We start from the raw sequence: 24025 nt of genomic DNA on the forward strand, positions 1-24025 counted from the left end.
ACATAACGTTTATTATAGAGAAAATGCTACACCGTTCTTCTTTGGGATAATGTACGAAAGTGCTTTGATCTCCAGGAGCACGTAATCATCGATCACTCAATTACAATTGTACAGTTCGAGTGTAAAAAAATCATTTTTACAACATTAAACTCTCCTTAAGTATGACGAGGTACATAGAATACAACTTACGTGCAACGATGTATGAAAAACTGTGTTTTAAGATTACGCTTACAAGAGTTTGTTTACATAAAGAGAAATCTATATGTAATTCGTATTCGATAGAAAATTGCCATCGATTGGGTGCCACCTAATTGTATGAAACGAAACAATTCAAATTGCATTCGGATAATTTAGCTATATTCAGAAATCTTTCGTTTACAAAATATATGCAATATTTATAATTGGTACGTTCTCGTTTTGTTGTCGTAGTCGTAATTAACCTGGAAGGAAGAGTATTTCAAAAACTATTTATTTTGTGAAATGAAAAGTGGTTGAAGTGAAATAAAAAAAAAAGTTGATTATAAATATACTGATTATCGCAACATCACACTTAACATTGAGTTTGTTTCTGTCATTCATACTTTTTATGTATTCACAAAAGTTCGATCCGATACAATCGTATAATCTTATTAATAGTATGTATAGGGTACTTATTTATAGAATTATCGTTTATTACGAAATACTTCTATACAATCACAAACATAACATCTTCCAGGTCAATGAGAAATGCGTAAATATTTCTCTTTGCATTCTGAACTTCTTTATATACATTTCTATGTATATGTAGATATCAGTCGTGACGATTCATCAACGCAAAATTCGATCGATATTATATGTACCGCTTGTCTTTGTCTTATCTATAAAACGAGGTGTAATGATAAAGCATTTATATACACTCTTTCAATTTAGTTAACCACATTCTCCAACAATGACTAACATCGATCGGTTCAAACGTTTTTGCTATGTGCCTGGTGCCTTTATACTCTAAAGTTCTTTTTAAATAATTTGTTTAAAAATATTATATATACCGATCTACGCGTGCTAATATATCTGCTTTCCATTAGTAACGGTCTTTTGCCAGTTTACGATCTTCAAAGGGCAATTGTTCTTTTACTCGTAATAAAGTAAAATAATATTTTACATTATCGTAAATTATACACTCGCAAAATATTTCACTAAACCACGAGACTACTATTTTTTCATAAATTATTACATACATCTAATGCACTAATGGCAAAAAATGTTCTTCTTGTACCATATTTACGCGGACTACGCTAGTCCAGGAAAAGTTAGCTCCATTGGAGTTATGCACAGTGTTTAAATAATATTAAACTGTATCCATAGTATGTAACATGCTGTTACTGCGAGAGAGATAAAACATTTGACTATTATGTAGATGGGTATTTCCATGTGTTTATTCTTCTTATTACGAAATTGTCTGCAATATGTTTATATTACCATTGGCTTCCTCTTCCTCCTCCTCTTCCTCCTGAGAACAGAATAATAGCTCGCGTCACGCACAACATTGTCTTTAGATAATAATCCACAGATTACAATAATAATATAATCAACTTACCTCGTCAAAGCCAAAGCAGGTTTCCATTTCTTTCTGTAACTTTGGATCGCTCTGCGCGTTCTGAGATGAGTTTTTACTAGACGATTCCATTTTCAGTTCGTCTATCTCTGTGTCATCTTCATCCGCTTCGTCCCCCTCTTCTCCCGTTCCAGTTACAATGCCACTCTCTTGACTCAAAGGATCTTGCATCACCAAATCGCCATCTTCACTTGCAACAACAGCCATTTGCTGCAAAAATAACAAAATAATTAGATTCATATTTGTATATTGTTCACGTAGCATTCGTAGCAGTACGTACCTGATCAGCTGCTTGATTGTCAGCTAACTGTATAACTTCTAACACAACATACTGTTGTCCGTCACTTCCTTCCACCGCCATCATATCGTCCTCATCTTCTTCTTCTTCCTCATAACCTTTAAGTTTAGAAGCTAAATCACCTGTTGTCACAACACAACACACGGATATTAGTCAATGACCTGTATACAGATCATATCGTAAATGTCCCCGTGATCATAATTCCTCATGATTGCATCCATTCATTGTATATGTGTAATTTCCTTAATTTATCGAATATTGAAACATTCCTTCAAAAATATAAGATTTCAAAACTGGTTCTGATTGTACACATATAAATGAATCAAATCTATTCCTTTTTACTTACCCGTCATGACCTCAACCCTTTGTCCATCTATAATTTGAATCTTTTTCTGTCTACCCATCTTCAATGCTTGCTGTTTTTCTTGAAGAGAAGATTCTGGGTCGTGAACAGCCATGTGTCGGATAAGATTTCCTTTATGCCTGAAAAACAAAATTCACGTATATAATTATTTTCTGCTATACTTTATACGTACACTATAAATCGATAGTTTACATTGCAAATATTGTACTGCCTTCTTCTAGTTAAGAGATACTCTGTATCCTTCTAAATTCTTTGAAATGAATATTGCGAACTGGAACTTTTAGGAACAGACACTATTCGCATTGTAAACCAACAAAATGTTACGTACCTAAACGGTCGTTCACATTCAGGACATTGATGCGTCTTTTCTTGTGGTGGTGGAGGAACATAAGAAGGATTATGGTATAGATTACAATGCCGTTTGAGAAGTTGTTTTTGTCTGAATGATTGAAAGCAATGATCACATTGATATGGTTTCTGATCGGTGTGAATTAACATGTGGCTTTCAAGATGACGCGCAGATATAGAAGCATACGGACATAAATCACATTTATAACACTTTTCTCCTTCGTGAGTTTTACTGTGCAATTTGTAGCTATATCTACAAAGGTAAAAGGTATTATGTGTTTTATGTTTATACGACATACAGCACTCTATTCTTTTTCCCCCCATAATTTTCTCTATATACTTACCGATCCGGGAATGTTTTTCCGCAACGTTTACATTTCAATGGTTTATCGGAGGTATGTAACTTTTGTACATGAATTCTGAGATCTGTTTTCCTACCACACGTGGTTGGACATAATTCACATTGAAATACCGGTTTGTCACCGACTAAAATATATATACATGTATATATACATATATATAATTATTACTATTATTACTATTATTATTATTATAAGTGATACATGAAAACAGTTAAATAGAAAATGTTAAGCTATTAAGTATAAATAGTACCAACATACCGTTATGTATTAATTTGTGAGCTTTTAGACTGTTAGACTGAGTAAACCTTGCTTGACAAAAGTCGCATTCGTATGGTTTTTCTCCTGTATGTATACGCAAATGTCGCTTTAGTTTAAAGGTATCGGGACTCGCGTATGTACAGTGAGGACACTGTGATAAAAATACAATAAAAATGTTTTAAGTAAAGAATCTCGTGTGTGAATAGAAGCAAAGTTAAAAGTAGAAAATATACCTGATATGGGCGTTCCCCTGTATGACATCGAATGTGACGCTTAAGTTTGGACAATTCAACAGACGCATAATCACATTCATGACATTTATGCGGTTTCTCATGGGTGTGCCTATATCGAACGTGTCTAACAAGCTCTCCTGCAAATGAATACTACCAATGATCACTATGACTCTCTATTCTAATTTTTCTTCATAATTAAAATTTGTCCTACTTAATAATAAAAAATAAAGGATTGTAATATAAAAACTTACCAGATGTTGTGAATGCGCTATCACAAAATTTACAATGATGAGGTTTGGTCCCAGTATGCGTATTAACATGATTTTGAAGTGATGCTAAAGTTTTAAAGCCCCTTTCACAGACACTGCATTTATGTGGCCTTTCTTCAGAATGTGATTTCATGTGCCGTGACAACAGATACCTAGATTATACATAAAAAAATTGTTTTCCAATTAGTAAAACTTAACTTTAAAAGAAATATAAATATAAACATTTTTTTTTCAAATACTACAAAAACTTACCGTTTCGGGCTTGTATAATTACAGTAATTACACATATGAGCTTGAGTAACAGTTTGAGACTTTTTGGGTAAAAACTTAATAATTTTAGCCTTATCATCTTCTGCTTCCGATTCCACGGGTGCTTCATTATCTTCATTGTCCTCAAAGTCATAAACAGTAAGATCTTGCTCCCCTTCCCCTTCTTCACCTTCTGCTCCCTCTCGTTCCACTGGTCTACTTTCTTTGTCTTCAGCATCAGGTTGTTGAACTATCAGCACATAACTGACTTCACCAGGATTTGTATCAGATGGTACAATCGTAACTGTTTGATATGCATCGCCAGAATTGAGTACAACCTGATTGTTTCCATTATTGGCTACCTGACCCTACGGAAGAATACAGGTTTGCTGTGATACAGACATGCTATTCCATGACTATCCAATTGAGCATCATGCCAATCATTATATTGTTACGCACTTATTTATTCACGTGGTGCATTTACACACCCAATATTGTATACTCAACAGATTATGTATTCTGAAGTTACAAAAATTGATTATATTTTGTATAGATTTACTAAACGAAAAATGGAACTCACTGAAAATGGGTAAACATGGAAAAAGAAAGAAAGAAAATAATGATGAAGAATCGTAGAAACGGAATGTGCAAGAATTAATTTGTTTGAATGACCATCAATAGCGATCGCTCTGGTCCTGCACATCTATACCGACTGCCGAGACTACAACGTTTACATATGTCAACTGCGCTATTTTTCAAAAAACAGTTGCAAATTTATAACATGCGAGGTGTAGACAACTTGAATTCTCAAAAAGATAGTTGAATGTACATACAAAGCAATTATTTCTGAAAAACTGAATTACTCTCTATTTCATGCATAACGCATGTGATATTTTAATTTTAAGAGTATTAGTTATGTGCTGATATTATATACCATGGAGTTATAAAAAAATTCACCATGATGCCAATCAGATTAGAGACCAAAATCGATCTATATCTCCACTTACATCTTCATCGCCATCAACATTTTCTAATTCTTCAATTTCATGATATTGTTCTTCTTGAGGAGCCTCTCCTTCATTTTGCACGTCTGTTTCTTCAACATCTTGAATCTGCACCTGTGTCATTACAGGTGTTTCATCATTACTTGCTTGATAATAATATTGACCAGATTGGTCAACAAAGTAGGTTCCACCTTCTTCTCCACCCGATAAACCTTCCACTTGTTGCACTATAATAGAATGTCTTAATAAAATTTGCCCCCCATTTCCATACAGGTAGAGTTAAAAATATTTTAATCATTCCGAAGATACTGACGCTGTACATGTTGCAATTGCTCGCCTTGACCACCCTCAATTTCCTTATTAAATGTCTCTAAATAAGTTTGTATCTCTGTCACAGATTCTTGCTCTTCTTCTAACTTAATTGTCGCTACGTTACTTGTCATGGTCAAATCATTAACTCATGTAAATGTACTTTGTTTCATTAGTCTGAAACAACGAATACATTGTTCATATATTTATTTGATAAAAATATTGAAATTAATATCTTGTGTATTCTTTATAAATCTACAAGAAGAAATTTTCCATTAAACTTGCTACACAATTATCATTGTTACACAAAGTATAATACTAAATATAATATACAGTATATATTTAGTAATCTATGAAATAAAATCATTTTAAAAGTTGTTGCTATGTATATGCGTGTGCGTATATAAAACACGCGCGCGCGCGCACGGTCGAGAGAGAGAGAGAGAGAGAGAGAGAGAGAGAGAGAGAGAGAGAGAGAGAGAGAAAATATATAATTTTCAGGATTTACATAGAGATCCCTTGAAACATGTAGTCATTTACAAAGTCACGGAATCCTAGAAGTGGCATATAGCCAAATTATCAAATATAGTAAACGTGACAAAGATTTCGTCAGAATGCGCAAGTATGATTGGTTTTGCGTTCGAGAATGTACGAAATTGCACATACATTCTTAGAAACATTAAGAATCGCTACCGATTATTTCGAGAATAGCAGCAATAATGCACGCGTCATCGTGAATTGTATGAAATTACAGGAAAAATCAATATCTGGGTAAAGAAATCGAAGATAGGAGGAAGTGAATGAACGGCGAGGCCTGGGAATAATTGCCAAGTTTGACCACGCGTTGGCAATCCTCGGATTTGGGCATTAAGAGTGTCATACGGTTGGAAAGTGAAACAGGATTGACAGGAGCGACACAGGGTACCGCGGAACGCCATGTAACATGCGAAGCGGGTAATGCGAACGAGGACGCCATGGACAAAATGTGAACACAGCGTGATGGTTGAAGGAGCGTGTGGAGATACGTAGCGGGCGTTCAGGGCTCCGTAACCGTGGACTTTCGTCGAACACCGGAGGCCCTCGAAGTTGCGCATTCTGTCGGAAAGCTTTTAAGACAACGCGGGTGCTTTCGATTTCAGGACACAGGGGGCATTAACGACAAAAATTTCAGAAAATTATCACCGTCGGCGCTGTCATCAATATGGAGGACGCAACGGAAGGGAATACTGTTCGTTCTGCTACGTGCCGCTGATAACTCACCGATCTTTTGCGTTTTGTTCGCGATCAATGGCCGCAGGTCCTCCGACTACTGCTGAAAATCGTCTTTCCTCACACGTAATCGTGTTTCCACGTTGTGCTAAGTCCGCTTACAGCACGAAACCTCGAAATATTCGCTTACCTCGTAAAGTCGAGAACGTTCGTGTGAGGGCGTTGTGTAAGTCCCGGATGACAATATGGCCGATCGAACTACGAATGTTCAAATGCTGCGCGTTAGTACCTGCGCACTGGTACGCGTCACTCGTCATGTTTACACCGGACGACTGTCGTTTTAGATACTTCCGGGTATTAAACCTACCTCTATTTTACCGATGCATTTGTTCATTTTCACGTATTAAGTTACTGATAATACCAAAACGTATCTTGAATCGTTCAGCAGTTAAGTCAATTCAGTTAATAATAGTACGTTGTTACTAAATACATTTCGATAACAATCAAATATGAAGTGATCTCACACACTCTCAAGTAGAGGATATATTAAACGAAACAAAAAAATTATGACGTCATGCAAAATGAGCGGGAAAGTTATAGTTATGGTGGGGGAAATGATTAAAAATTTTGGTGGGGAGACCAACACCCATTTATGTAAACTGTTGTTACTTTTTCCTAAATGATTATTTAAGAGTTGACGCAAATTGGTAAGAAAAGCATGCGATGGCGGCGTAATGAATAATTTATTATACGCTTGGAAATTATTTTCATACTTTGTCCACTACTAGAACGTTTCTTTAATATCCTATACTAGAATCTTTAATCGATATAACTTTTTTATGAAAAAAGTCAGTAAAATTCTCATCACAGCGATAATAATTATTTTTGTAAAATAGACAAATAAGATGCAAAAAATATTGGTTTTTATATTAATTTTAAAACATTTCATAAAAAAATTATACATGTATAATTCACATGCAAACTGAAATAATAAACGTCTAATATAATAGAGAATTGCCATAATTATTAATAAAAATATGTATAATCAAATAATAAGTTCTCTGTTTGCATCAAGTTATTTGCATTAAATATAAATGTATTATTTACTGAAGTTAAATTATTTACATTAATTAATTATGCAGCTATTCCTCTACATGTTACTTGTTAAAAATTTTGTTATCGACTATGTTTAAATAAAAGATTCTTGTCAGATCTTTAAACTACAAAAAAGATAATTTGTATAAATGTATAAATATGTATAAAAATGTTATAAAAATAATTTTAATTGATTATATATTTTTTAGTAATATAACAATAATATATAATGATGTAATAGTAATAACAATGACGACGTCGACGACGACGACGACGACGACGACAACGACAACAACAACAACAACAATAATAATAATAATAATAATAATAATAATAATATATTTATCTTCTAGATACATTGACTTAGTTTTAATTACCTTCTTTGTCTTTTAATAATGATATATTTAGTCAATAGACTAAAACAGTTTATAAAAACGTATCTTACATAATCCTTTTATATGACAAAAATAATGAGAAAAAAATAGCATTTAAAAGTGGAAAAAGTCCATGTTGAATGTTACATAAACATAAATATACAGTAATTAAAGTTTTTATTCGTGTGTAGAAATTGAGTAAATTTCAATATGGGAAAACCTATAAACCACGGTGAATATGACAGGCTTGTTGGTCCATAAAATTTTTAAGATCAGTTTTTAAAATATACACAACTATTACGGCTACTCCAATTGTTATTACAATAGAAAATGCTAGTAAATGCTTCAAGAAAGCGACATCACTTTGCAGCTTCATATTACTTTCTTTCAAATGCATTATCTGTAATGTATTGATTAATTTATTTATTAATATACTTTATCAATGTTACGTATGTTATGTCTTAAAAGGTAAAATGCAGTTGTGAATGCACGTGTTTAACCAATTAACCGGGAAATTATTTTTTGTTGGATGTCAAAAAACGTAAAAAAACGTGACTAGACAATAATGTGTTAGCATATAACCATACTAGGATTTAATTAATAAGAACGACGTAAAACATAATGCGTTTAACATATTACGTTTAAAAATTTCCATAGAGATAAAAGTCGTCATACACATTAGAGTTGTCTTTCTGATATTATGAATTATTTTGTCATATGCACTTAACAAGTTAATGAGTTTTAATTCCCATAATTATATTCACATTGATCTATCAAATCATAATCGATGAAGCAAAAGGTTTTAGCAACTACAATCTCTCTTTGTTTATTTAAACTTACTTTACGGAATAATTTATCTATTTGACCATTTTCTGATATTCCAGATGATAATATGGATTTTGATGATTCGTTACTTGTAATTCCACCATCACAACATCTTAATTTATGTTGTTCTGCTGGTTTTTCAGACTGTAAGAGAAAATTAATTAGTTTGATTGACAAATTGTTTGGATGGTATGTATAATTGACTTGTATAGACGTTACTTTCCACAATGTTGCTATTTCTTGAGATGATGCATTCGAATCTTTTAATGGAAGGCACATAACTAGAAATTTGTCAACATGTAACAAACCACGGACATTATACTCTTGCTGTAGAACAACTGAAATCATACGTTGTTCTTGAGGTAATAAAATTCCTGAACTTGGTCGTACTCTAAATTTTTCAGGTGAAGTTGTTTTTACCTATATATCGCAATATTTTAATATTTAAACAATATCGAAAAAATTTTACGTGAAAATGAAGACTCAAATCATACCTTGTAAGAAAGAGATTTATCAATAGTTACATTCTTAATTGTAATTGTTCCACAAATCTCATTTCCTGTCTTATTAAATATAACTGCATCCGGTTCTATAGATAATACTATAAAAAGATAATTATAATTTGTTAATACGAATATGATTTTTACACTTTCAATTAAAAAATGTGTTATACACTGCAAGACTTGCAGTACTTACATTGTTCTTCGACCTGTTGGTCCCCAAAGACAGTTGGGGATTGCTCTGTAATTGGAGAATTTTCTGCGAAGTGCACCTGTTAATTGCATACAGTCAAAGAATTAATTTTCTGAAACATCTTACAATTGTGTTTAATTGCCCGCAAATATTTCACGAATTTCTTTCAACGTACCTTCCTGCTATCAAGTTTACCATTCATTGTAGCATCTAAATTATTTTGTGCTTCTGATACAAATTTGAAAATGTATTCATTACTACCACCCCAACATGTAAGTATATCGTTGGAATCTACTAACTCATGTATGTTGCTTTTATGTACAAATTTAATTTTTGGGATTGCTTTAGGTGGTAGCCATGACTTTATAATTTTAAACGCAGTGTTCAATATCCATGGCATTTCAAAGATAATAATATAATTCAAAAAGTTTGGATAATAATTTTTACATAGACCGATCAGATACTTGATAAATTCCATATCCATGTTTAAAATACCAGTATCTGACATATCAAAGAACAGTGAAATTTGATTGCCATTAGTTTGTCTAAAACAGTACAGAAAAATAACTATTTCTCTATCTACTTTGATTTATCATGTTACCTTACCTTTCCAATCTTTCAAACCAATAAACAACAAGTTTCTGCAATTGACTAAAATCTTTACTTCCTTTAGTGTGTAATTTAGATCTAATAATAAACATTACTTTACCATCTTTATCTTTTCCGTAAGTGAAACATAAACCACTTTCTAAATAGTCTTTTCTGACAATATCCTCTGTAATCTCTGCGATAAAATATTTGAAAATGATATAATGTATGCAACACATTAACTTATTTATTTACATATAGAAAACATGAAAATGCAGTACACGTATAAACTTCTATAATATTTACCATTTGCATCAAATTTACTTCTCCATATGCAAGTTTCCCACAACATGTTAAGAGATTCTTGTACATTACATTCATTGTGCTCTAAAAACCTTTTCAACCAGTTATTATTTTCTTTAATTCTAGTAATATCTGCTGGATGAAATTCTGAAATTACATTTAATTAAATAATTAGTCGAAGTGGAAACATATCATTTGATATTTACGACGGTCAAATACAAGGGAACGAACAAAATAGCAACACTTCATCGTTTAATTTATTCAAGCAAATTGGTCTAGTTTTCTATCGAGTGAGTATTGAGAACATTGATCTTGGAATATAACACCAAACTTGGAATTTACCCTATGAATTACTCAGCTAAAAGATGACATTTATTTTCTTTTATTAAAAAGTAAAATCACTGTTTTATGAAATTAAAGTAAATATACACACTAGGATCTGGTGGTCCCTCGTCATCCAATTTTTTAAAAAATCTTTCACGGAGATCCACAATTAACTCTGTTCGCACTTCCATCTTCGAGATAACCTGGTATTCGATATGACACTTTGACCGGCAGTGAGATATATAACACGATAGTCAGACGATAATTGTTTATATGAATATCAGATCTGCGCGGTGACAGACGCGCATGTTCCACAGGCTACTGTATTTTATCGCTGAACGAATTAAAATAAAATATTCTTTTATATATATCTTAGATCAGACTGTACACATTTCCATGGACGCATACGCTATGTAGTATGGAAAAAAGTATGGAGTGAATCTTGTTCGAACTCGAACGAACCTGCTCCGGGGAATACTATGAATACTGATTTGGAAAATACATAACACACTATGAATTATTTCCCTATAAGGTTATATATATAATATTAGTCTCATTTATTATATCAATTATATTATTTAAGCTTGATTTTATTCGAGTTTGTTAATTAAGAATTCTTTGAAATATTACATTACTGTTTTACTTCTCTTTGTAGCTTTGAAATATTGTAAAGTTTATATTTTAAGAGTAAATGAAAATTTTTTAGTTATCGTATTGACGTCATTGGCAATAAATACGTTGTCTGCAGACATTCATGGATGTAACTTTTATAATTATAGCATATTACCATCATACTGCTTTAGTTCTACAATAGTAGAATAATTATATAATTATGCACATTTTGCTTGTTATAAAAGTAAATAGGAACAAATTATTATTACTGTAAAACTATTTTTGTTATTTGTAGTCACTTTTTTCTTTTTCTTAATATATATATGTGTGTGCACGTGTGTGTGTATATATGTAAGAATATTTTAGACTAAGGAAAATATCGAATAAATAGAAAAATAAAAAAGTTACATAGAAAAATTGAAGGTGCATATATAGCAAAATTATACACACACTATAAACTTTTGAAGAAACAGTGCTACTCTGTTAATTCCATAAACAGATTTCTTATTTCTTATGTATAAAATATTAGTCCTTATCTTCTAATATTAATTTTGTTTTATAAAGTCTCATAAATTTTGAGTATTTTCTTTACAGTTGATAGAATGAAAAAAAGGTAAAAGGAACTGGTTTGGGATGTTGGGAAAATTTCAATTAACATTTTAAAGTTCTATTGCGTTATCATTGGTCGATTTCATCTTTCATAAATTCATTATAAAATTAATTGCACTTAAATGCATGGTTTGTTATATAGTGAAATCTATACTTGATATGTTGACACAGTGATTTATATAAAAACGGTAGGGAGGGTGTTTGCATAAACGAAGTAATGTTTTCCGGTAAATATGCACACAAAGGCACACTGTATGCGATGTATATTTATGTGGGCATTAAAATATGCAACTAAGTTTTATATCGTATGACAATATGTATATGTATATACAATATTTGACATGTCAAATAATTCACAAATAGGTTTGCGCTCTCTCTCTCTCTCTCTCTCTCTCTCTCTCTCTCTCTCTCTCTCTCTCTCTCTCTCTCTCTCTCTCTTACACACATATATCTTTTTTGTCAACAAATAACAAAGGCGCGACATATGAAAATTTTAATTTACATGAAACAAAATTCTCGGAATATACGAAGTTGACTATTATGCACTTCTTATTCTAACAAAATTCTTAGTCAACTCATGTTGTTAACATAGAATTGTACAAAACGATGGGTATTCTTTTTCATATTACCGTGTTGCTTCCATCGCGGTAGCAATTAAAGAACTACCTGGATAGAACAAGTTTTAGTATTATTACAATAGACGTGGATACTTACGTATGTATGCGTGGGTGTACATATAATCCAGTCTGTAACTACTACTATTGTTAAAAACCATATATATGCATGTATATATCCACACACATATGGTATTTTATAAATACATATGGGGGCCATCCCATTTTTTAATCTATCATAGTCCACTCTTATATTAATAAAGGCATGCTAAAAATTGAACAGGCATACTAAGGTATACAATTCTTATAATGAGTTCTATCACAAATCTGTTGACATTTCATAAAAAATCTATTAAAAAATTAATTGGCATACATAATTTAATGATTTGTATATACAGTTATGCTATGATTGGGACCGAACTATCAACATTATGTTATAATATGCTGTGCACGAATCTTAACGTATTATGTTAATTGTATTTATTGCAAATGTCAATAAATACTTTTTTTCCAAAAAATCAGACTCACCCATAAATTATTTTAATAATAGTGTGTCATATGTAAAAGCCTTATACTGAATGCCTTTATCATAATAGTTGCAGACTAGGTGAACGGATCAAAATAGGGCAGCCATTGTGAGTATATGTATATTCGTTTCAAATTTATAAAACTCTCGAATGACAAAAATTAGTCACTTTGAGAGATTTGATAATATAACAGAAAAATTTTCAATAAAGATCTTTGAGAATATAACACATAATAAGTCTGTATAAAATATTCTGAACACTGTAACATTCAGATGCCATTCAAGAATATACCACTGATTAATATTCAGTTATTAAATTATCCATTTATGAATATTCATTTTTATACGGTTGTATTATTTTCCTTTATATTATTATTATTGTTATTATTATTATTATTATTATTATTATTATTATTATTATTATTATTATTATTATTATTATTACCTTCTTCATTTTTTAATGTAATTATTTCAGGTTTGTCTCGAGCAGACAGCATAGTAAGTTACCTACAGATCTGGATAATTTTAAATTTTTTTATCAATAATTGTCTACTTATTCAATTTCATTATCCGCATTTTTTATATAGGTATCCAAAATATTTACAACTTTACTCGCAGATGTTTCGATATTTCGTACTTCCTAAAATTCGATCTCTCTTTATGGTAAGAGTGAGTTCTGTTCAAAAACTACTAATTTCGTTCAGTATCCCGTGGAGTTGTTACTCGATTCTTTGAATCGGCAAGAAATCTGACATGAATGTAACTGGTTTGGATGAAAACATTCAGTTGCTTTCAGGATTAACCTCTTGCGCACCTTCACCGTCTCCTTCTTCGCGTGTCATGCTTTCTATCGGTGCTTGTGCATCCTCTACATTAGTAATGTTAGGGGATGGCAGTTGTCCAGGATGTACTGGTGGTGGCATAGACGGTGGACCATTTTGAGCAACTCCTTGAGGGAATCCCGTTTCTGCCGATACTAAATGCGATGGCATGTGTGGTGATGCAGTTTGAGATTTTCTACTTTTCTCACCCTTTCTCCATAACGTTATTTCCTAAGAGACAATTTAATTCGTCAAAGTGTCTTAATAGAGAGTTATATTAGAAGGTATCAGTGTAGGTCAGTTCAAGGTTGTCTTTTCCTTTTGCTCTTTCCAGATGTCAGAATATTTCACAGTCTCTATATGCTCTATATATGCTTGGGCTTGAATGAATAAATAAATGTGTACACAGCTTTGGGCGACCTACATTGATGCACTTTACTATAGTAAGCCAATATGTAGTGTCACTACTTGTTGTTGACCTACTTGTTGTTTGAAATATCTACGATCTTCCTCATCCATGAGAACTAAATTAAGATAATATCTAACACTGAATTTTTTATTGATGTCACGCATTGTTGGTGCTAAATCATAACCAGCTAAAAATACTCTTATTGGAATTGATTCACCTCGTACCGGTGCTCCATCCATTATTTCATATTTTGCTATAGTTTCATTTTCCGTAAATGTATGTGGACCTGAAAATATATATTCTATTTATGACTATAGTATAAATAAATTATAGAAAACAAATACTTGGAAAATAAAACACTTTTCCGAGCGAATGCGTTCAAATTGATTTAAAAAATAACATTGAAACAATAAGAAAGATTATCATAAGTAATAGAAAAGGATTTGGTGGATTAATTATACAGTACCAGAACCTGTAGTTTCTCGTTTTATTATCGCAATTTCCATATGTTTAATTTTTATTCTAACCAAAAGGAAATATATTTTCCCAACAATTACATCTTTTAAATGATATCTGTGAAAATAAAAATATGTAGATTTAAAATACATATGCTCAAATTCAATGTTAAATGTAGCATGGAAGCTTGAAAATGGATAATACAAAGTTGATGTGATGAATAATAGTGGAATAACTTACTTGCTTTTGTTATATTCAAATTCAATATGCAAACAGTCTTCGATTCCCACTTCCATTTTAATTGGATTGTTCATATCCGGATAGGAACTAAGAGTGTGCACAACTAATTCAAGTTCCTTAACGATATCGCTAAGTCTACGAACGATTGTTACTTTGAGAAAATATCTTAGCCGTACATTCGATCCAGTATAGCTTTCAAATGGTTTTTCGACGTTTGCAAATTCGAAGGTATATATGGTGTTATGGGTTAATTCTCCTGGCCTAGCTAATTCTTTAACTAGACTTGTGAATTCGTGGTGGTTCCCTCTATCATAATATAATTCAATTTGTCCAATAAATTCTACTTTTACACCCTGATGTTCCAATTTGCCAGCTTTCCTGAGACTAATATTAATCTGTGAATAATAATTCAATAATTTAAATAACTTTAATGGATTACGTGTTACGTGTAGTATTTTCATGGTGCACGTCAACTTTATCAAATTAAATAAGATAGCAACATATTTATCTATAGACATTGAGTCATATATTCTATGTATAACGTGGTATATGTTATCATTGTATAAACTTTTAAAGATATGTATAGACTCGTGCAAACAGTTATGTAAAAATCTTAGTTTTAACCATAAATAGGTAATGAGTAATGAGAAAAAATTAAGTAATTTTCAATGTACAGTGAACGTCAAGGAGACTAACGGTCTGCTTTCAGTAACCATCGTAGGTTATAAGCGGTACGAATACTGTGTCAATGTTTTCTACATTTTGTTAATATTTATTCATTTAGGCAATGATTTTTACCTTCCCTGAGACGGTCTCACCGTCGTAGTATAACAAGTGGCGCTCTTTTTTGCCATCTTCGGATTTAATGTCTGCAGTCTTCCTAGTCTCAGCACCATCCAATGTAATTTCTATGTCAGCCGACTGACCGAACCCAAAGAAACTCTGCGGGACAAAAAAAAGAAAAAAAAAAAAGAAAAAAAAGGAGGAAAAAAGTAAAAGTGAAACAACAAGCGAGAAACGCCGAATCTCATAACGTACAATTATTCCAAGTGTCGGATAATTTATCAATCAAAGAACGAGTAACATACCATTTTTCGTAAAAAAGGTTGAGCTTGTATAAACGATCAGGCGTTTTATCGTAATTGTGTACGCGCAAATAGGACCGACGTGTGGGATCAATAAAAAATCCTCAAAGGTAACATTTTTTCACGCAGAAACGAGGAAAAATTGTGTTATTTTTTGCTTGCTTCCTCCGAAAAGTCACAAGTAGCCAATATGGCTGCGCACTGTGGCCCCCACCCTCTGCCGTCTCCTGTCAAACTTCTAGCCGCGTGCAATACGACAGGCAACATTAGAACCGGTAGTATCTAGTATTATTCACGTTCATTCTTACTCTCATTTTAACGTTTCTTCTTCTTAATTGGATAACACACGTACAGCGCACACACGTAGCAAGCACGTATATCCCTTGGAACAGTGGTTCTCTCTCAAACATTTTTCGCCACGGCACCTTAACGAGCTAAAAGAATTTTACGACACCAGTTACCCGGTGGTTAAACTGGCTCGAATACTTACTTGGGTCCATTCCCATTTTATAGAAACGGATTCCGTTGTTAAATTGTTTGATCTTAGCGGAAATGAAATATTACTGCCACGGCACCCTTCTGGGGTGGTTAAGAATCCCTGTATTGGAAACATCTGCCCGTTTGAATGTCAGGTGCGTTCGTAATACCGTTCAATGGCGAATATTGGATGACGTTTAGAAATCAAGTTACATATCCACGTAATCTACACGTGATTACGTGTTCAGGTTCTGTTTTCAGTTCGTTTACTTTACGCTACATTTGAATCGCTCTAAACGGACAATCTTTTAAGCGGTCGAAGAGAGCTTTAATAATATCCATCACACAAGTAATTGTTTATCGATGGATATACTGCCTAGTCAGGCTAATTACGTGAAAGGTGAGAATGGAAAAATTAATTCTATTAGTTGATATTTATTGCGTAAACGTGTTTTAATCAAGTATTATAATGAAAGAGAATTGAAATAGAAGTAAACGCTTAAATATCGTTCGATTGTTGTGGATTTACGGAGGACAATGCGACTACTTGTGCACGAGGTTATATTTTAACGCTATTTTATTCTAACCTAAGTCTCTTAATTTTAGTGGGTTCAATTTTTTACAAACTTGCGATAATTATTTTATGATAAATGACGTATGAAATTTTATTAACAGTTGTGTCAATTTTTATTTTAAGCAAATAACCATGGTTGCGTTGGAAAATAATATCGGTGTCTCTTTATGCGATAAATAGTTAAGAATTTAGTAAATGAAGATAAATCATGGATTATGACTATATGTCTTTCCATAGAGAAAAGGATGTTCATAATAAATGTTATGGTGGAAGATTATGGTGTATAAAAGTATGTAAGAGCGTTTCGTTGAATTTAGTTCTCATTGCTTTCGTAACTAAAGTTTGAAAGCATTTTTCCATTTCAGGACATATGTGGAATCATATGCGCGGTTTTAACATGGTTGTTAATTATTTATGCAGAGTTTGTAGTAATGGCTGTCATCCTTATTCCCACGATAAATACTTTGTATTCTAGTTTAAACACTGCAATATTCCAGTCGCTAACATTTTTAGCATTCGCGTCTCATCTAAGAACAATGTTCACGGACCCGGTAAGCAGAGTTACATTTTAAAGCTATGTTGCTCAAAAGATTTTGCATCTTTTTAACAAAATTCTGAGATAATTTTCACACATGTTTTTTTCGTTATGTATTATAGATGTTTGATCATCCAATACTTTAAGTTCTTCTTGTATCCTTTAACAGAAACCTATAACAAAAGTTGTAGCAAAATGTCTTAAAAGCATTTTGGATCACTTATCGATTTATTTATTGTATTTTTAGATTTTAAGTGCATTCACAATGCTCTTACAATGCATATTTACTTGTTTATACTGCAGAACAAATGTAGAATTCTAAAAAACCTAGAAGAAATTTTTGATCAATCCAAAATACATATTAATTATTGTGTATTTAAAGGATATTAACAATTGGACAAAACATTATTTACATTTACAGGGTGCTGTTCCCAAAGGAAATGCTACAAAAGAAATGATAGAACAAATGGGATTCAGAGATGGAGAAGTAATATTTAAGTGCCCCAAGTGTTGCTCTATCAAGCCTGATAGAGCGCACCATTGTTCTGTTTGTCAAAGGTGATATAAATATGGGTATTTAATGGAATTTAGTTTGTAATATCCAAGAATCAGAATATAGCAAGATATATTTCAATTATAGATGTATTAGAAAAATGGATCATCATTGTCCATGGGTTAATAATTGTGTCGGAGAAAATAATCAAAAGTATTTCGTACTTTTTACTGTAAGTATCCTAATGTACATGTGTAAATTAATAATGACTTATAAATTTATTCTTACATAATTTGTTGCAGTTCTACATAGCAGGAATGTCATTACAATCTTTATTTTTATGTATACAACAATTTGCTACATGTGTAAGACAAGAATGGAAAGAATGTTCTATGTTCAGTCCACCTGCAACAGTGGTATTGTTGCTTTTTTTGGCTTTCGAAGCTCTTTTATTTGCTGTATTTACAGCTGTTATGTTGGGAACACAATTGCAAGCAATCTGGAATGATGAAACTGTATGTACATAGTAATTGAGAAGAAACTCGTAAACTCCAAATCTACTGTGTTATTTATATAATTATTCAACAGGGTATCGAACAACTTAAAAAAGAGGAAGCTAGGTGGGCTCGTAACAGCAGGTGGAAATCCATTCAAGCTGTGTTTGGTAGATTTTCAATTGCTTGGTTTTCACCTTTTACCTCGCCTCCAAAGGGAAAAACAAAACACGATTCTTACTTGTATTCTGTGTAATATGTTATTACGGTACGTGGCTGCATCCCAGGGATATTTAATATTTGTAAATATAGAAGATAGTTATATCGTGCATAAATCATGAACTCGCGTAAAAGTGAATAGAATGTTTGTAATTTTGTACTGTTACCTAATAATCTTATTCTATCGTGACCAGCTTCGCAAGGTACTTAAAAACACAATGACCATTTGACACACACACACACACACACACACATACACACATCTTAATTAAAATCTGTCAACTTGCAGGCATACAATAAAGTATGCTTCCTGTGAAGCTTTTCGCATTGAAACATTGGAATCATTGTATCGTGGTAGTGGAAACGTTAATTTGCCTTTTCTTCCACTAATATTTACTGATAATACTGGAAAGTGTTTATTGTACTAGCGTAATTCACGTCGTAAAAGTTAACATATAAATAAAACTGTGCGTCTGTATTGTGTATAAAGGAATACACGGAACATGACATTAACTTTATCGTATTATAAGTTTTAAAATAATTTGGCATTTACTGAAATCGATGTTTCGCACCTGGTTTTAGATAAAGATACATTGCACATTGTGATAGTAGCGTATTGCAATCCATGAATTTGATTAATCGTTGCGTTTCAAAAATTGAACGTAAGCTTCTTTTTCGATTCACCGCATCTCGATTAAACAATAGTGTCAAGCATCCAGTGATCAAAGACAACAAATACTTATTAATAAGACATACTTTGTTTCTGTTGACCAAGCATATCATAGTTTAATTTCATTTTCTTAACTCTTCGATTTTGTATTTCTACAGTGATACCTGATTTATTTGTGTAAATAAATTGTACAGTTTCTTACATTTACCAGCGTTATCCATTTATTATTGCTTTGTCATTGATTTTGTTGATTGATCTCGATTTCTCTTCAGTGCCAAATCGATTCGTTTCAAGGAATTATTTCGTGAAAAGTATATTTAACACTGTCGAAGAGAACCGTGTGGTTACGCGTTTTCCCCCCTGCGACGACTTCCAACTTTCTGCAGCAAACAGAGTTGCTCTTGGTGTTCAGCGTGGGGGCGCTTACCAGTGGCAAGGTCGTTAAACGTGTACAGGTGAAGAAACGACGTCTCTCTACGCTATTGTATGTGACCATTCGAGCGGCTTTCACTTTTGCTACGGATCACGTTCGGTAAGTCGCAACGAAAGAATGAAAACTTGTGGCTGTTCAATCTCTTTACGACAGGAAATCGACAGTTCGATATCGCTGCTTAAGTTCACCAAAAAATTGACAGGACCCTCTTCTTTTTCTTCTTTTGAGACCGTTTTCAATTGTCTACGAATAATACCCACGAGTGAAACTAAAATGAGATAATTAATTGCATTCAGTTTCATCGAATCAACGATACGTTCTAACTATATCTGATCAGTATTAATTAAGTGATTTTAATTTCGTTTACAAATTTTTATTCGTTTTTTCGCGTGATTTACGATTACTTTTATTCCTTAATTCATATTCGTAAATCCGATTATTTTTAGATGACTGATAAAACGTTCGTAAAAGTAAGTTAAACGTGCTTTTGTCTGTATTTCTTTTTGTACGTATATGTGTATCGCAATATATCCCTGTTTCACCTGAGGAGATGAAAGAAAATGATCGAGAAGCGCAAACCTGTTGCGTGCCCGCGAAATTAAAGATGAATAAACGCTTAACTCGCGTTTTATTTTATCGATCGCGTTGCCCGATCGGGATAAAGATAAATAGAAAACGTGTACTTATCAATGCGAATAATCAGAAGTCAATACATGCAGCTGTGTACGAGCACATGCACGCATCTATTATTTATTATCTTTCACTCACTATTGTTTTGTCGTTTACGTATTCAATCATGTATTCGCGTTATTAAAATCCTGCTAAGTTAAGTTCATATTTTATCCGTCCGTATCGGTAGGTTAGCCGCGTTTAATTACAGTTGAACTTTGTTGAATACTGTTTGAAATTTTCTTTTATTTTGGGTAACTGCATAATTTCATCGTTTCAGCGTTGCAATCAATCGTTCACCAGAGCACACGAGCCGGAGTATGGCTGCTTTTACATCTTTCATGGTATGTTTCTCCATTTAATCTAGTCTGTTTTTACTACTTACTTTTACTATTTTTAAAGATTGTGCACAATTAACAGATGTTAAAATCTTAGTTTAACTGTTGGTGCCTAAGGGCGTTTAGAAGGAGAAAGCTTGCAATGCAACAACAATGCGGAATACAAAGAAACGAATAATATTGTTTTTGAGTGTTTTGATTATTTGAATAGATCAAGATTATTTCTGATAAATGCACGCCTGACGAAAAGTTTCACCGTATTTCTACCGTATATTTCTACGATTGGTGCGACAATTCAAAGCCTGCCGTAGTCTAAGGGTTAATAGAATTTTAGAGTGTGTCTAAGGCGCGATTCTTCTTTTTTCGTTCTTCCTTCTCTTTTTGTTCTGTTCCTTGTTAGACGTTCGCAACTGTACACGAAGCAATGCGCTTCAACGGTGACGCTAATAGTAAGGCTAATTTGATATGAAACTTTTTCTAAGCTTTGGTATGGTCATCAATTTGATATTATGGAAGTAAAAATGATATGTGTATATTAATATACCTAGATAACAGAAGGTGTGAAAGTCAAGGTTTTGTTATTAGCTTTTCTATTATGTGAAATAAGAGGACTTGAATTGTGTTTGATCCGATGGAAATATTGTTTCAGAAGTGTAAAGTTATCGCCCGAGTTTTCATCAGATATCTTCTATACGGGATAAAGATCTGTTTACATTGCTATTTACGAGACACGCATATTCATCTAAGCGTTTAACACGTTCACGCCGGGGTGACCCACCGGTGGGTCACACTTGACTGTTCCGTGGGGTGGCGTGACCCACTCGTGGGTCACGCGTTTTCAAAAAATTAGTCGTTAAAAAAAATATGTGCTTGATGCGAGAAATGTGCACTCAAAAAAACGTAGATTTTCGCCCCGGCGTGAACGTGTTAATGTACTGTAATAGCCACATAAAAGAAACTTGAAACACTTTCAGTGAAAAAAAAAAGGAAAAGCCACTTACGTTTTTCGTAAGAATTCTAGCGAACAACGTGCCAGGCGGATGCTGACAGAAAAAGTTTGCGATACTTGTCATGTAGACTTGTAGGCCCGAGTATTCTAAGTAAAGCCGCATATATTCTATCATACACGGAATCAATAATGCGGGAAACTTGAAAACGTAATACATATTAATATCAGAGGCTTTTAGGAATTAGATTAGGTATCAGAGATTCGGTCAGTATTTTACTACCAAAAAGGTAAGTATTATATGAAAATGCTAAACGATCAGTTTAGGTTAAGTTAGTTAATTAAATTAATAAATTCATTCTATTACAGATTACAAGTTGCAAGTCGAAAAATGATTACGTTTTTCATCAATTGTTTTTGTATTTGTTTAGCTGCTAGTGGGGGCGTTACCTATTTTCAAAGGATACCTATATAATCATATTTAAATACTGACCAAAAGGGATTAAAATTTATGTGTATCGGATAATAGTTATAAATAATCTACTGATTTTAGATAAATTCATATTACATCGAGCTTGAGTAGATAAAATACATATTATTTGCTTTACATTTAAGGAAAGTATAATCAGGTATATTTATAATTCCAGCACTTCTTCTTCGTTCTAATATCTTTGGCGATGGCTTACGATCCCAACGATAAATCGTTAAAAGATACCCTGTTACCGGAAGGACAGTTCGAAGCATTCTACTTGAAAGGGTCCCAAGCGGAAGAGCAAAACGCTGTGAGGCCACCGCATCTTCATGGCTCTTTTCATCAGTACAAGCATCCTGGCCTGGTTGGTGTGCCAAACAGTGCAGCTTATGGTTTTCGTTTTGATGGGAAACGTCGTTTCAATTACGATTGAAGAAAGTATCGAACTCTTCGAATATCGGTTTACAATTTTTCGTTTGCGAGAGCCTTTGCAGCCTCATTTTATCTTTACATTTCGTAATAGTTATTCGGAGCTGCAACAAATAAGTATCGTTTCAGTTTGAAACCATTCGTTTTCAAAACCGTTGAAAGTGTCACGACTGATTGTGCTTATAATAAATACTAAACAGTTTGTATGTACAACAAAACGCCTTTCACCAAAAAATTGCCATTTGTAGATTACACCTGTGCTCTCAGTAGAGAACTGAGAAACACTTCTGATCTTGTGAATGAAATACAAAAGGAGACAGCAAATCTATGTTTTATTGCAATTTATTGATACGTAGAACGCAAGATTCAATAAAAAAAAGCTATAATTTTCCAATGTTCACCCCTATTAACGGCAGACATTTTTCGACCACTTTTACCCAGAATAAGATTTCCGTTTTCATCGACTTTTTGTCATCTTCTGTACAACTTAACGCGCCTGTAACGAGCCAAAGACTTGACGGTTTCCCCTTTTTCTTGACTACGACCGTTCGGTTAATCGTAATGGCGTCGCGGCGCCCATTCCTCAGACGGGTTTGTCTCACATCTATTAACCACCGCAGGGGGAGAAACAGGTCTGGTTAGACAGTTGCACGATTAGTTTAACTGGCTGCACGATTACTTGAAAGTTTAGCCTTTTACCTTCACCATTTCTGATTAAAAGACCAATGATATCTACTTGGCTACATGGACAGAAATATAAAATCCAGCACCTCGTCCAATTACGGGTGGTGGGAAAATTCACTTTCTTTGAGATCGGTGGCAATAGTGGTGGAAAGAATCGATGCGATATTCATGAGTCACGAATATACCGTGTATATATAACATTTTGACAATATAGTACGCTTTCAGTTATTTAATGTTATCCTTCTGCGAACGGTGCGTTTAGAAACGAGAATTCTGTCAAGTCTTACCATTTGAAAAGGCGATTTTGTCAAAATTTCTTTTCATCTGTTCTTTTCGGGATGTTTGCTGTACAAAAGTTACAAAATTAATGTATTTTTTTGATTCCGCACTAGTGTATGTTGCGACAGTAAATAATGTTTTAAACAACACGTATGAACTGCTCTTGGAAATAATTTTGCAACAGCTGTAGAAGTCGCAGATTGCGATTTGAACGAATTAGGAGAGAATCTTCTCTGAAACTT

The 24025-nt window shown here is 33.0% G+C and overlaps 3 protein-coding genes across 3 annotated transcripts; 1 reads left to right on the forward strand and 2 right to left on the reverse strand.

The window, feature by feature from the left end:
- Positions 1-956: 956 nt before the first annotated feature.
- LOC143429392 (uncharacterized) lies at positions 957-11002 on the reverse strand. Its single transcript, XM_076905014.1, has 22 exons — positions 10809-11002; positions 10379-10522; positions 10091-10268; positions 9660-10029; positions 9488-9563; positions 9286-9392; positions 9011-9211; positions 8807-8935; positions 8190-8366; positions 6688-6829; positions 5293-5436; positions 4983-5206; positions 3979-4343; positions 3709-3878; positions 3458-3594; positions 3225-3375; positions 2949-3090; positions 2585-2857; positions 2239-2375; positions 1875-2014; positions 1577-1804; positions 957-1486 (listed from the first exon to the last, which is right to left on the reverse strand). The coding sequence occupies exons 1-22, from the start codon at positions 10888-10890 to the stop codon at positions 1427-1429; spliced, it is 3777 nt and encodes a 1258-aa protein (XP_076761129.1). The 5' UTR covers positions 10891-11002; the 3' UTR covers positions 957-1426.
- Positions 11003-13506: 2504 nt separating this feature from the next.
- On the reverse strand, positions 13507-16367 carry LOC143428796 (vacuolar protein sorting-associated protein 26B-like). Its single transcript, XM_076903929.1, has 6 exons — positions 16075-16367; positions 15785-15928; positions 14987-15381; positions 14757-14863; positions 14365-14576; positions 13507-14112 (listed from the first exon to the last, which is right to left on the reverse strand). The coding sequence occupies exons 1-6, from the start codon at positions 16075-16077 to the stop codon at positions 13843-13845; spliced, it is 1131 nt and encodes a 376-aa protein (XP_076760044.1). The 5' UTR covers positions 16078-16367; the 3' UTR covers positions 13507-13842.
- A 530-nt stretch (positions 16368-16897) lies between these two features.
- On the forward strand, positions 16898-19736 carry LOC143428768 (palmitoyltransferase ZDHHC3-like). Its single transcript, XM_076903888.1, has 7 exons — positions 16898-16948; positions 17246-17411; positions 17488-17673; positions 18079-18215; positions 18298-18382; positions 18453-18665; positions 18739-19736. Exons 2-7 carry the CDS (start codon positions 17331-17333, stop codon positions 18898-18900), a joined length of 864 nt encoding a protein of 287 aa, XP_076760003.1. The 5' UTR covers positions 16898-16948; positions 17246-17330; the 3' UTR covers positions 18901-19736.
- Positions 19737-24025: the final 4289 nt, after the last annotated feature.

This window comes from Xylocopa sonorina, chromosome 11, assembly GCF_050948175.1.
Source record: "Xylocopa sonorina isolate GNS202 chromosome 11, iyXylSono1_principal, whole genome shotgun sequence".
Lineage (NCBI taxonomy): Eukaryota > Metazoa > Arthropoda > Insecta > Hymenoptera > Apidae > Xylocopa > Xylocopa sonorina.